Raw genomic sequence first — 12,312 nt, 5'->3', positions numbered from 1 at the left:
CTGCCCGTCTCACTCTGCTTTTCCTGACTTCACTTAACTCATAGTCCTGTACTCTTGTCATCCCCAGATTGTGGTGATGCTGACTCTCCAGAATCTGCGCCCCCCCCCCCCACACCTGCCCTCGTAGGAATGAGTTTGCCACAGGACAAACATGGAGTTGTATTCCCTTTACATGTCACTTCTGAGCCCTAGGACACTTTAAAAGGAGACTTTGGGTCTAGACTGTAAAGATTGGGGTTAACTTTAGTCTTAGGACTCCCAGAAAATATTGTTAAAGTGTGGTTTCTTTAGAATGGTTGAAATATGGGGTAAGGGTAGGAGCTGAGTTCCATCCAGAGAACACTAATGAAGTTTTGGGGCCCTGGGCAGCCCAGTCAGTTAAGCAACCAACTCTTGATTTTGGCTTAGGTCAGGATCATAGGGTCATGGGGTCAAGGACCGAGTTGGGCTCTGCACTGAGCATGGAGCCTGCTTGGGATTCTCTCAATCACTTTCTCTCTCTCTCTCTCTGCCCCTCTTCTTCCCCCCCCTCTAAAAAATTGAAAAAAACTGTGATTATTTAGGAATCCAATATTTAAATAATAGGATTTATTTTTAATATAATTTTATTGGTATAAGATAAGGGATTTCTAAACTAGCTGATATTATCAGTGGACAGAGAACCAGTTCTGAACTCGGGTTCAGCTGCTCCCCACTCGAAATCAACACTCGAGAAACAAGTGATGGTGGGAAACAAAGGATGCTTTATTCAAGGAAGCCAGCGACCTGGGAAGATCGTAGACTAACTTCTCAAAGACCATCTCCCCATCCAGGTGAAGCTAGAGCGTTTTAAAGGAGAAGGCATGGGAGAAGGGAGGGGGGCCGTGTGCAGGAGAAGCAGGCGTCCAGGCAGTTAGTTATGTGTCAACATGACCCTGCACAGACGTGCTGGCCTCCGTGGCACCCGTTTTCGGATGTAGTCCGGTCTTATCTTCTGGGAAAGTTTGGTTCTTTACTCCCTAAGGCCAGAGGCACATACACTTGAAGCGACTTAACTCTTACAACCGGTTGGAGTGCTGTTACAATATCAAATTAATCAAGACCTCTATGATTTCAAAAGACAGTATAGATTATATCAGTCTCATATTGCTCAGGGATCATTGCTGTGTATAAATAATTGAAACTGTTACAGAGGCCATGAAGTAGATTAAAGCGTGTTCCCTAGAGTTAGATACATGATGTGGGGAGTTTCTTAGCGTGAACCCGGACCAGTGACGGTCACCTTGTTACCAATGCACGATAAATATAGAAACCTGGATTAAGCATTAGAAACTTTTATAGCACTTGGGCAGAAGACTCTTTTATGTGTTAAATCTAATAAAAAAATCCGGGCTTGAATTTTGCATCCTTTGCTTTTTATTTCATTTTTCTCATAACTCATTGCTCTCCTATTTTACCCATCTGGGATGGCTGGGAAAAACAAAAGGGGTTGTTTATCACAGTTTGAGAAGCACTGAAGTAGGAGTTTATAGTACACCACTGATAATGTCCTATGAAGTCCTTAGGTTCTCAGGTTCATAGATGTTCCAAATTTTGAAAACTGGCAACTCATCCATGATTGTATAAAAAATTTTTAAGGAAATCAATCTTCATTTTTCCAAAGAGGATTTTTTTTTTAGAGGAACGGCAGGTCTGGGACCAGAAGCTTGTCTGTAAAGTGGCACAGTGCCTGGATCTACACATCCCAAAAGGAGTAGAAAACGAAGTAGATGACAATACCCAAACTTTAACTCCTAGACCCAAATCTTTTCTCTAAAACAAGGAGTTCTGGTGCAAACATCCTGAGGCCTTCCTGCAATAGAGGCCAGGCGGGGGCACCAGGGTACAGATCCCGTGCGTGCCACGCCTCCCGCGCCCCAGTGCTCTGCTGGGGGAAAGCCCGACCCAGCAAAGGGCAGGTGCAGGAGGAGCCTGGTGGGTCCCGCGGGACACCTGAGCTACGGAGGACGACGAGCGTCCGGATTGGCTCGGGTGCGGCTCCGCCCCTCGGCCTACCTCACCCCACCCGGGGCCCGGCGCCTAGAGCGCACCGCCGGCCGCGATTGGAGAAGAGCCGATGACGCGAGGGGAGCACCGTTGGGTCCTGATTGGACAGCAGCGGCGTGGGCGTGGCCGAGGAGGGCTTCTGGTTTCCACTGCTTGCGAGGCAGTGGCGGGTGCCGGCTCCGCGGCAGGGCGGCGGGGTGGGAGACCATGCGGAAAGCGGTGTTGGTCACCGGGGCGAGCAGGTGAGGCGTCCTCGGCGGTCGCGGCGGCGGCAGCGGCGGGTCAGGGGTCTCAGGGAGCCGGAAGTACGGGGCGGGCCACCGCCGGCGACCGCCCCCGGGAGCGCGCGTCCCCGGCCTTGCGCGGTGGGACCTCGCGCGAGCACCTGCCCCGCTGTTGCCGGGTCCCCGGCGCGCGACGTCCCGGCGTCCGGCCGCGCAGGGGGCTCGGTAGCCGGTGCCGGAATTGAACGTGACGGCGGAAAAGCAGCCTGGGGGCATCGCGGGGGTCCTGTTGGTGTCCGGGACAGGGGCGCTCTCCACGCCGACCCCCGCCTCCTGCACCTGGTCCGTCTTGTAGTCCCGGTGTCCTGTTTGTGCAGGACGCTGCACCCCGGATATGTGTCGACACCCGTGAGCAGGAGGACGGGGTCGGGGTGGGGTGTGTCATTCCATCCAGCACAGAGCTGGACGCCTGCACACACTGTTACAAAACTAACCGTCTTCTGCGAAGTCCCGGGAGGCGCGCACAGCACCGTCACCACCCGTTTCTAGTTATTCCGGGGTTGCCCGCGTGGACTCCGCCCCCTCTGTTTTCTCTTTGCACTAATGTGAAGAATGTGTGGAGGCGACACCCCCCCAGCCCCAGCCATTCTCCTGCCCGTTGCAGTGGGGAGGGATGAAGGCGGGGGATATGTCCAATGTCATCTAAAATCCGTCCACTCCGGGTTACCTAGCCGCATCCCTATTAGCTAAGCCAGCGTGGCAGGTGTCTGTGAGTGGCCTGGTTTAGCGTGTCCTCTCCTCAGTGCCCTGAACAACGGATTCGGGGCTTCCCAAGCTGTCCTTGAAGTGACCCGAGTTGATTTTGTATGTTTGCTTCTTTTGCATACGTTGTGATGGATGCAATTGGATAATTATCGTAAAGACCTGCTATTCTCAAGTGAGGAGGAACAAGTGTAAATACACCTGATGCTCTGTTGGCAAAGCCCAGGCTCCGGCCGCCCCCAGCCAGGCTGGTCTGAGTACTGTTCCCACCTACTATGCAGTTTCAAATGCCTTTTCTAAGGAGTTTATCTATCCTTGACTTGTCCTCTTTCCTGGTGCCCATCTTATATTTCCTCTTCCTACCTTCTACTTAATCACGTTGAGTTTTTTCTCTCCTAGTGGTTATTCGATCTCGTAGTAGTTGAGAGGAACCTGCCTCCTGCGGCGGTAGTGAAAGATCCATCCAGTCCTTATCGGGAGCTGCTCTTGCCCCTGATAGTGGCCACCATACCAACGGGGCGTGGAGCCCTTGCCCTTGAGCAACCTAGACAGCAAAGTCAAACATGCACACGGGAAACAGCTCATATGATGCTCTTTTCAGCTCTTGCTGGCGATACTCTGAATCACGTTCATGAGTGTCGTAACAAGTACAGAAGGAACCCTGCTCGCAGGTTAATCGCTGCATTGAAAGACAGCTCTCATTTGCAGTGCAGTTATTTGTGGGTGACAGCGTTTGCAGAATGAGAGAAACAAACGGGACAGCGTCCTGAGAGAGGGACTGAGTGTTCAGTTGGGGTAGGGGGTTCCTTTCTTTTCATAGTTTTTGAGTCTTTTCTCCCCGCCCGGGCCCTTCATCGGAGCTCGCGTTGACAAGGTCGGCTCTCTGAACCGGGGGGAAAGGCCTCTGTGGCACCGCCTGAATTAACGCGTGTTCCGTGTCCGAACTGACCCCCAGCGGCGTTGGCCTCGCCCTCTGCAAGCGGCTGCTGGAGGAGGACCACGAGCTGCACCTGTGTCTGGCCTGCAGGAACAGGAGCAAAGCGGAAGCGGTCCGCGCGGCTCTGCTGGCCTCTCACCCCCTTGCCGAGGTCAGCATCGTGCAGGTGGATGTCAGCGACCTGCAGTCGGTGTTCCGGGCTTCCCGGGAGCTCAAGCAAAGGTACGCCTCTCGCTGATGGGTTTTCTCTCACCTGATTGCGTCACACAGCGGCGAACAGAATATGAAAGGGTAGGGAAACCTACAAAGAAACAGGCGCGGCGCAAGCCGTAGTCGTGCTGGGGAGATCCGTATGGAGCGACTCATCGCACCTTCGTGCTCAATCGTAACCGTGATTATCTCACGGGGATGAATTTATGAGGACGCCTTGATGTGTGGTCAGTTGCGTGGGCAGCAAGGTGATTCCTTTCTGAATGCAGTTTTTGTATCTTTCCTCTGTGTCACACCTGCATGAAGTAGGTTGGACAGGTGTTGACATTTACCAGGTGAAGAGCCTGAGACGCAGAGATAAGAGGAATGTGGCTGAGAAGGTGGTTGGACTTCCTGTCGGTTGGGTTGGTCTTAGAGCCCACGTCTACATCCTATTTCTTCGGAGATTTTTTCCCCCACAGGTCCATAAAGATTTGTTCACATCGACACAGTAATTGGCGTATAACAGGTATCTGAGAAATATTTCGTGTATGAAGGAATAGGGTCCTTGGACGTATAACTCCCTAGAAAGTGTGCACAAAATTGCATACGGGTGCACAGTGCATTTGTTTTCTGGGGAAAGAAGGCATGCTTTTTTTTTGTTGTTTGATTTTTTTGTAAATTTTAAATTCTAGGAAGAATTTATGATCCAAAAAGGTCAGGAGCCTTGCACTGGTCCGTACTGAGCCCCGGAGATATGTGGAATACTTAATTTTCAAACATTTTTGTCCTTGAGGTCCTTTGCTTTTTAACTTTTTTTTTAAACATTTATTCATTTTTGAGGGACAAAGAGAGACAGAGCAGTAGCGGGGGAGGGGCACACAGAATCCAGGCTCTGAGCTGTCAGCACAGAGCCCGACGCGGGGCTCAAACCCACGAAGTGTGAGATCATGACCTGAGCCGAAGCCAGACGCTCAATGGGCTGAGGCACCCAGGTGCCCCTGTCCTCGAGGTCCTTAAGCCGCTTTGTTTCCGCAGACAGTAAAATGATGTCCAGTAAACACGAGGAAGGCCTTCTTGGTAAAGGCATCTACTGAAGAATGCAACTTCGTGTTTTGCGTGTGGGAATTGCTGGCCATTTGCCTGTCCCTGTTCCAAAGACACAAGGGACAGGGTGAAGGTGGAAGCCGGCCTTCTTCACCCGGCTCTTCTGGGTGCAGCCTCACCCTGTTGGGAAATCTCACTTCTCACTAGTCCTGAGCTCCTGGAATTTTCTGCCACATCATCCTTCTAAAAAACTGACAATATCTACATTTCCTATCCCCTGCTCTTCCATAACTTTGACTTTCCAAGTCTGTGAAACCGCACAATAAAGGTATTTAAAAACCCTAGCGTCAGGACAGACGTTTCGAGCTCAAATCAGGTTTCAGGCATTGTTTTCCCCAAACCTTCTCAGCCAGCGTGTCTTTTCTGTTTTGTAGAGATTTCGTGGTGTTTCCTCACTTAGCAGAGAAGAGCCTTTGTCCTCAGTTAAGAGTAGCCCGTGCTAGTACAGTTGACTTTCGAGATTTTAAGTTGTAACGTTCATAGTATTGACTTTCCTCAGTTGCCTTCAAAGTTTCAAGATGTTTAGTTATCACAAGCTTAGTGACTTAGCATTTAGTTTGAGTTGTAGCGGTTTCACAGGGATTTGAGGCCACAGGGCAGTAAGGTGGAAGGGAGCACGAAGGTAATATGTGTCTGCCGTCAGCATTTTGTGCAGCTTTGATGTATTTATTTCATCAGCAGAACAGCTCTTGCTGAGCTGAGTGGTGTCTCCCAAAGTTAGGAAATGATAGTTGTAGTAAGAGTCACAAATTTGGGGATGTGTGCTCGTGTCCAGACATATCCATTACTATGTCAAGAATCTCCTGGGGTGCCCAGGTAGCTCAGTCAGTTGAGTGTCCGACTTCAGCTCAGGTCATGATCTCATGGTTCATGAGTTCGAGCCCCACACTGGGCTCTGCGCTGACAGTGTGGAGCCCACTTGGGATCCTGTCTCTGCCCCGACCCTGCTCATATCTGTCTGTCTCTCTCTCAAAATAAATAAATAACCTTAAAAAAAAGGATCTCCTGCACTTAATGGCCCCAAATGGTTGTCCACGATGGTAGACCCGAGGTAAATTCGAGCCAAAGAGAGCTTGGGAAGGTCCCTTCCGTTGGCTAATTCAGCACCATTCCTGACACCTGGGTTTTCTGGCCGCACGACTCTCTTCTGTAAGCTACGTGCAGAGGAAAACCAGTAAGAAATTGTAGTTCCATTTTATCCAGACTAGAGCACTTAATGTTCCGTCACTTAATCTTTGAGAGTGGTAAGTATGCCATTTTACTGAAGCCAGACCTGAATCTGGCATTCTGGTGCAATTTCCACCCTTTGCTAAACATTTCCTTTCCATTCCTAGCAAGATGTGTTCATGTTCTTAGATGGAAGTTTGCAAATTAGGTAACGGAACATCCAACAATAGATGGGCCCACATGACCGGTGCTTATGTGGATGGTCCAGTAGTATCCACGTCAGCATGTTTAAAAACTTTTATAACTTTTTTATTTTTGAGAGAGAGAGGGAGAGAGACAGACAGAGGGTGAACAGGGGAGGCCAGAGAGAGAGAGAGGGAGACACAGAACCCGAAGCAGGCTCCGGGCTGTCCGCACAGAGCCCGACGCGGGGCTCGAACTCACGAACCGTGAGATCCTGACCTGAGCCGAAGTCGGATGCTCAACCGACTGAGCCACCCAGGCACCCCTTCCACGTCAGTATTTTAAACAGTAAATTTAGTAATTAGAGTCATTTGGCTGTTCATTACTTGTAGACTGATCAAGAAATGTTTGTGTGGGATCTGAATTGGTAAGCGTGGATGTATTTTAAGGTCCCAGCTTTAGTAGCTACGGCCCGTGTTGTCTTGGGCTGCACACAAGAGGGCACGGAGACCGTGTAATGCGCAGAAGTCTAGGGGATATTCTGAATATTCATGGTGTCTGTGAGTGTCACGAGGGCAGGCTTGCCCCTAGCTCGAGGAGTACGCTACATTAAGTCTTACATGGGGTTTCAATATGAAAGTGCTCCCTCTGGTCCACATTTCACTGTTCTCTCCATGACGCATTCCATGACATGTGCCTTCCCCCCATTCAGCTTCCGTAATCTCGTTGTATTCTTATGAGCTCCCCTCATCTTGTGATACAGAGGAGCCGGCCACGAACAGTGACAGGTTTCCACATGCATCTTTTGCTTCAGTAGGTATCTTGGCATTCAGGTTCCAGCATTAATGGATCAGATTGGGCGATTATCAATATGATATAAATTTTACCTATCAACAGGGAAGATGTGACTCTTTTTTTTTTAATTTTTTTTTTTAATGTTTATTTATTTTTGAGACAGAGAGAGACAGAGCATGAACGGGGGAGGGGCAGAGAGAGACACAGAATCCGAAGCGGGCTCCAGGCTCCGAGCTGTCAGCACAGAGCCCTACGCGGGGCTCGAACCCATGGACCATGAGATCATGACCTGAGCTGAAGTCAGCCGCTTAACCGACTGAGCCACCCAGGCGCCCCTGTGACTCTTTAAAAAAAAAAAAAAAAAAGGCAAAATGTTTCTAAGACCAGAAGGAGAGTTGGTTTAGTAGACCGAGGGTGGCCGTGTGCAGATCCTAATTGGGAGGACAGAGGTGGGAGGAGTGTTGATCTGAGATGTAACTTCAAAACCCAGCCTAGCTCCCCAAATTCTGTTTGCAGCCACTGTCAAAAAAAAAAAAAAAAAAAAGAATACTCAGATATTTCTTGTGGCTAAAGAGAAACCGTTAAGAAGTGGGTGTAATGTGTGATGTGTTGTACATTCCCTTCAACTGGCTGTGGCCGCTTTTTTTGGTTCAGAAAGTGTTTTCTGTCCCTCATAGGCTTTCTTTATTCCAGTTGCTCTCGGGATAATGAACCGTCTTATCGTGGTGTTTTCCTTGCAGGTTTCAGAGATTAGACTATGTCTATCTGAACGCTGGGATCATGCCCAACCCACAGCTGAATATCAAAGCGCTTTTCTCTGGCCTCTTTTCAAGGTAATGTTCAATTTCTAGATGAACCCAGTGGAAGGAACCCGTTCCTTTTTTTGCCTGGTTTTGCCCTCGGCAGGTTAAGTTAGGGGGCTGAGGGGCGGTGGCCAAGAGTCGAGACAGGAAGTGTTGCAGCCGCATCATGAAAGAAAAGCATCCGTCTTTTGTGGGAGAGGTTGGAAGCCCTGGATCTCAGGGTGTTCTAGGTCTCCAGGACATTCCAAATGGCTGGATGTTTCAGAAGGTGCATTTCTAGTCTGACTGGGTGTGATTAGCAGCAAGAACATTTCAGAATCAGGCAGCATTGTCCGCGAGACTCCAGTGTCCACGAGACCTGCCTTGGAAGTATCTCCCAGCTCTGTGGCAGGTGCTTTGCCCGGTGAGCTGGGGAGCGCGCCCAGCTAAAGGTGCCCCTGGGAGATTCTCCATACGGAGTAGCACAGTGGCTCCAGAAGTGTTTGACCGTGACCTGTAGTAAGAAATATACCTTATTTTGTGACCTCGTGTACTTATAAATAGATATTCATACTCTTTTTGCATGCTCCTTACTACGTTGCTACTTTTATTTTACTTCTCTTCCATCACACACACACACACACACACACACACACACACACACACATATATGCTGGTCTTGACCTAATAAATTGATCTCGTGGCAAAGCACTGTGTTGGGTGCTTCAGGAATTCCCCGTAGAAAACTAACCTGTGTAACTTTCGCAGTTAAACATCAGTTTGTGCTGGGGTGAGACATTTTCCCCTCGGCATGGCTGTTATTTCCCCACAGAGGTTCACCTGCACCCCAGTGTGGGAAAAGGTGAAGAGACTTTTAGCAGCAGGTTTTTTGTGTCAGGTTCCTGTTGGTGGTAGGAGTTAGAGGTATGTAAATATGTCTCTGAATTGGGAGAAAGGAAGCATTTTTTTTTAAATTTTTTTTTAATGTTTATTTATTTTTGAGACAGAGAGAGACAGAGCATGAACGGGGGAGGGTCAGAGAGAGGGAGACACAGAGTCTGAAACAGGCTTCAGGCTCTGAGCTGTCAGCACAGAGCCCGACACGGGGCTCGAACTCACAAACTTCATGACTGGGGCCGAGATCGAGTCGGCTGCTTAACCAGCGGAGCCACCCGGGCACCCCACGTGTTTTTATTCCTGATGTTATAGGATCAAGGAAAATGTAGTTTTGGGGCAGGGGAGGGGCACCAGGGAGCGTTTTTCAGGATCTTCAGTTAAAGAAACTTTTAAAAGTCATACAATTGTCTTCTCCTGTTTCAGAAAAGTGATTCATATGTTCTCCACAGCTGAAGGATTGCTGACCCAGGAAGATCAAATCACTGCCGACGGGCTCCAGGAGGTGTTTGAGACCAATGTCTTTGGCCACTTCATCCTGGTAAAAAGACTTGAGGCTCATTCGGCTCACATTAGTGTTGCAACCTTGAAGACTCACATGGCTGCAGCCCAGGGCTCTTTGTTCAGCTCACAAATTCCTGGCTAGCATTAAGTCGTTGAGTACTTAAATAGGATGATCGCTGTACTCTCTGAAAACATTGCTTCCCTAAAGCAGTGTATTGATACATTAATTTTTTCTTTTGACATTGGCTCTAGAGAGTGGAGAGAAAAGTGCGAAAGAGGCACACGGCGTGTGTGTGTGTGTGTGTGTGTGTGTGCGTGCGTACACGCGTGCGCAGAACTGTGAGAAAGTATACCAGTCCTGTTCTGAATGTTCTTTGACACTGGGCTTGGCATCAGATAGGATGGGGTGGTGGGCAGGCCGTTGTTAAATGGGAATTCGTACCCGATCTTTTATTATCGTGATTGTGGATTCTTGGGTGTCTGTACTGTGTTACGGTTCCAGGCACGCGCGTGGAGTTAAGCAGGAGATGTGCAGTTTGCCTGGCTTGTTCAGGGCTCTTGCCTCAGGCTTGACCCCATCGGACAGCTTTACTGTCTGCGTGAAGTAATGCCAGACCACGTTGCTGGTTGCCTGTAATTCCTTGGTGTTGGAGGGACTCCTTCTGATGCTGGGTTGGCCAGCGCAGAACCTGTATTTCTGATGCCTTTTTATTCGCCGCCACCTGTCTCCACCTTAAGCCTAATTTCCCTTGAAATTGGACCTCTTTCAGCACCAGCCTGTATTTGCAATAAATGAAGGTGTAGCCAAACTCTGGAACAGTATGGACCCGTTCAAAGACATGTGATAAATATTTTGCACTTCTGTGGGACGGCTTCTCGCATTTTATCATAAAGAAGGACTAGCGAGGCATAATGTGTATAGTGTAGTCTCGTGTATGTAAACACACAGGAGAAGATGTATCCTCACAGAGTGTAGATAAATGTGTATAATATTTCTAGAATGATACAGAGGAAGCTGGGAGCACTGGTCACCTTGATGAACTCGGGTACCAGGGTATCAGCAAGGAGGGGGACTTTCATGTTTCAGTCTATAACCTTTAGTGCTGTTTATTTAATGCGATGTGGTGTTACTTTTTCAATGGCAAAAGTTCGTTAAACCGTAAAGTCAGAACGGGATTGGATTCTTGTCTGGTCTTTGTTTTTATACCTTTCCACAGATCAGTTATCTAGTATTTCCTGTATCTTTTTATAATACTCGTTCTTTGCCCTCTTCTTGAATTATTAAATTAATCGATAATGATAGAAGATAATTATTGCTATTACGACTCTGAGTTTTTTGATGAATCTAGTGTTTAAAAATTAGGTTGTTCAGAAGATCAAGCATTGGGGTCATCTGGGTGAGGGGAATGGCAGAGGAGAGTGGTGGCCATGGGCAGAGTTAGCGTAGGTGTCCTGGTGACACGACCCAGCCTGTGGATCCTTTGACAGGTGGGCAAGGCAGCTAGAGTTTGGGAATTGATTTGTCTAATAAAATAATCAGGAGGCTTAGAATGCTTCCCACTCTCTTCAAATAGGTTTAAGAATCTTACCACTTTCTATGGAATGCAAACTTGGATTCTAGGTTCCAGGTGTCAGTGCATTTTATAAATGGGTCCATCCCAAGTTTGATCCATATGCAACATGACCAAACTTTTAGGATCGTTACAAAGTATAGAGGTAATTTCCGTGAAGTTCCAAGTACAGAGTGGTACTAGTTAACTTGATTTAATATCGTGTTTTTGAGTTTTCTTGCTTGCATTTGATTTATTTGTTCATCACAAATGTGGATGGAGCGCATCTAGAAGCTTTTCTAGGTTTTTCTTTAGTAAGTTTTTTGTTTGTTTTCCAATAGTTTGATTTACAGAATTACTGCAAATATAATACAGAGAGTTCCTGGACCCCCAGTTTTCTGTCTCATTTAACACCTTTCCTTGATGTAGTACATTTGTTGCAATCTGAGAACCAACCTTGTTATTAGCGGCAGTCCAAACTTCATTCAGATTTCTTCAATTTTCTAAGATCCCATCTTGGATACCACAGTACATTTAGTAGCTGTCCCCTTAGGTTCCCCTTGGTTGTGACAGTTGTTCAGACTGCCCTTGGTTTTGATGACCTTGACAGTTTTGAGGATCACTGCTGAGGTATTTTGTAGGCAGCCCTCAGCTGGGATTTGTCTGAAGTTTTTCTCGTGGTTAGACTTGAGTCATGTGTGGGAGGAGGACCACAGAGGTGAAGTACCATTCTCGTCACATAATATCAAGGGTGTGGAACTGTCAACGTGGCTTATCAGCATTGATGTTCTCTTCGAACATCAGATGTTCGAGTAGTGTCGAACTACTAGTTACACTACACTACACTACAAGGTAGTGTCGGTCAGGTTTCTCATTGTCAAGTTCCTCTCTGGTTTTTCTCTCCTTTTCCATACTGTACTCTTTGGAAGAGAGTTAGTGTGTGTAGCTCACACTTAAGAGGTTGTGTTTGACCCCCTGAAGGGTCGATTAGCTACCTAAATTATCTGGAAGCTTTCTGCAAGAAAGATTTGTCCATTCCCCGTTTAATTCTTTTTTTTTTTTTTTAATTTTTTTTTTTTTTAACATTTATTTAGTTTTGAGAGAGAGTGAGTAGGGTCGGGGCAGAGAGAGAGAGGGAGGCACAGAATTTGAAGCAGGCTCCAGGCTCTGAGCTGTCAGCATAGAGCCTGATG

At 47.9% G+C, this 12,312-nt stretch overlaps 1 protein-coding gene across 6 annotated transcripts in view; it reads left to right on the top strand.

Moving 5' to 3' along the window:
* The window catches only part of HSD17B7 (hydroxysteroid 17-beta dehydrogenase 7), a 34,037-nt gene that overhangs the window by 8,545 nt on the left and 13,180 nt on the right, over positions 1–12,312 (top strand). Inside the window, exons 1-4 of one of the 6 annotated variants that reach the window (XR_004343082.1) lie at positions 1,933–2,267; positions 3,967–4,170; positions 8,130–8,222; positions 9,518–9,606. Coding sequence is in view for 5 of the 6 variants with exons in the window: in XM_030302280.2 (XP_030158140.1) it covers positions 2,233–2,267; positions 3,967–4,170; positions 8,130–8,222; positions 9,492–9,606 (447 nt within the window). In the remaining variant the exon portion in view is untranslated. Of the gene's footprint in view, positions 1–1,932; positions 2,268–3,966; positions 4,171–8,129; positions 8,223–9,491; positions 9,607–12,312 lie in introns of those variants that run through there. The other 5 variants (XM_030302280.2, XM_030302284.1, XM_030302283.1 and 2 more) reach the window with 5 other exon arrangements.

The sequence above is a fragment of the Lynx canadensis genome, chromosome F1 (genome assembly GCF_007474595.2).
Source record: "Lynx canadensis isolate LIC74 chromosome F1, mLynCan4.pri.v2, whole genome shotgun sequence".
NCBI lineage: Eukaryota > Metazoa > Chordata > Mammalia > Carnivora > Felidae > Lynx > Lynx canadensis.
This window is presented reverse-complemented; position numbering and strand designations above follow the sequence as displayed.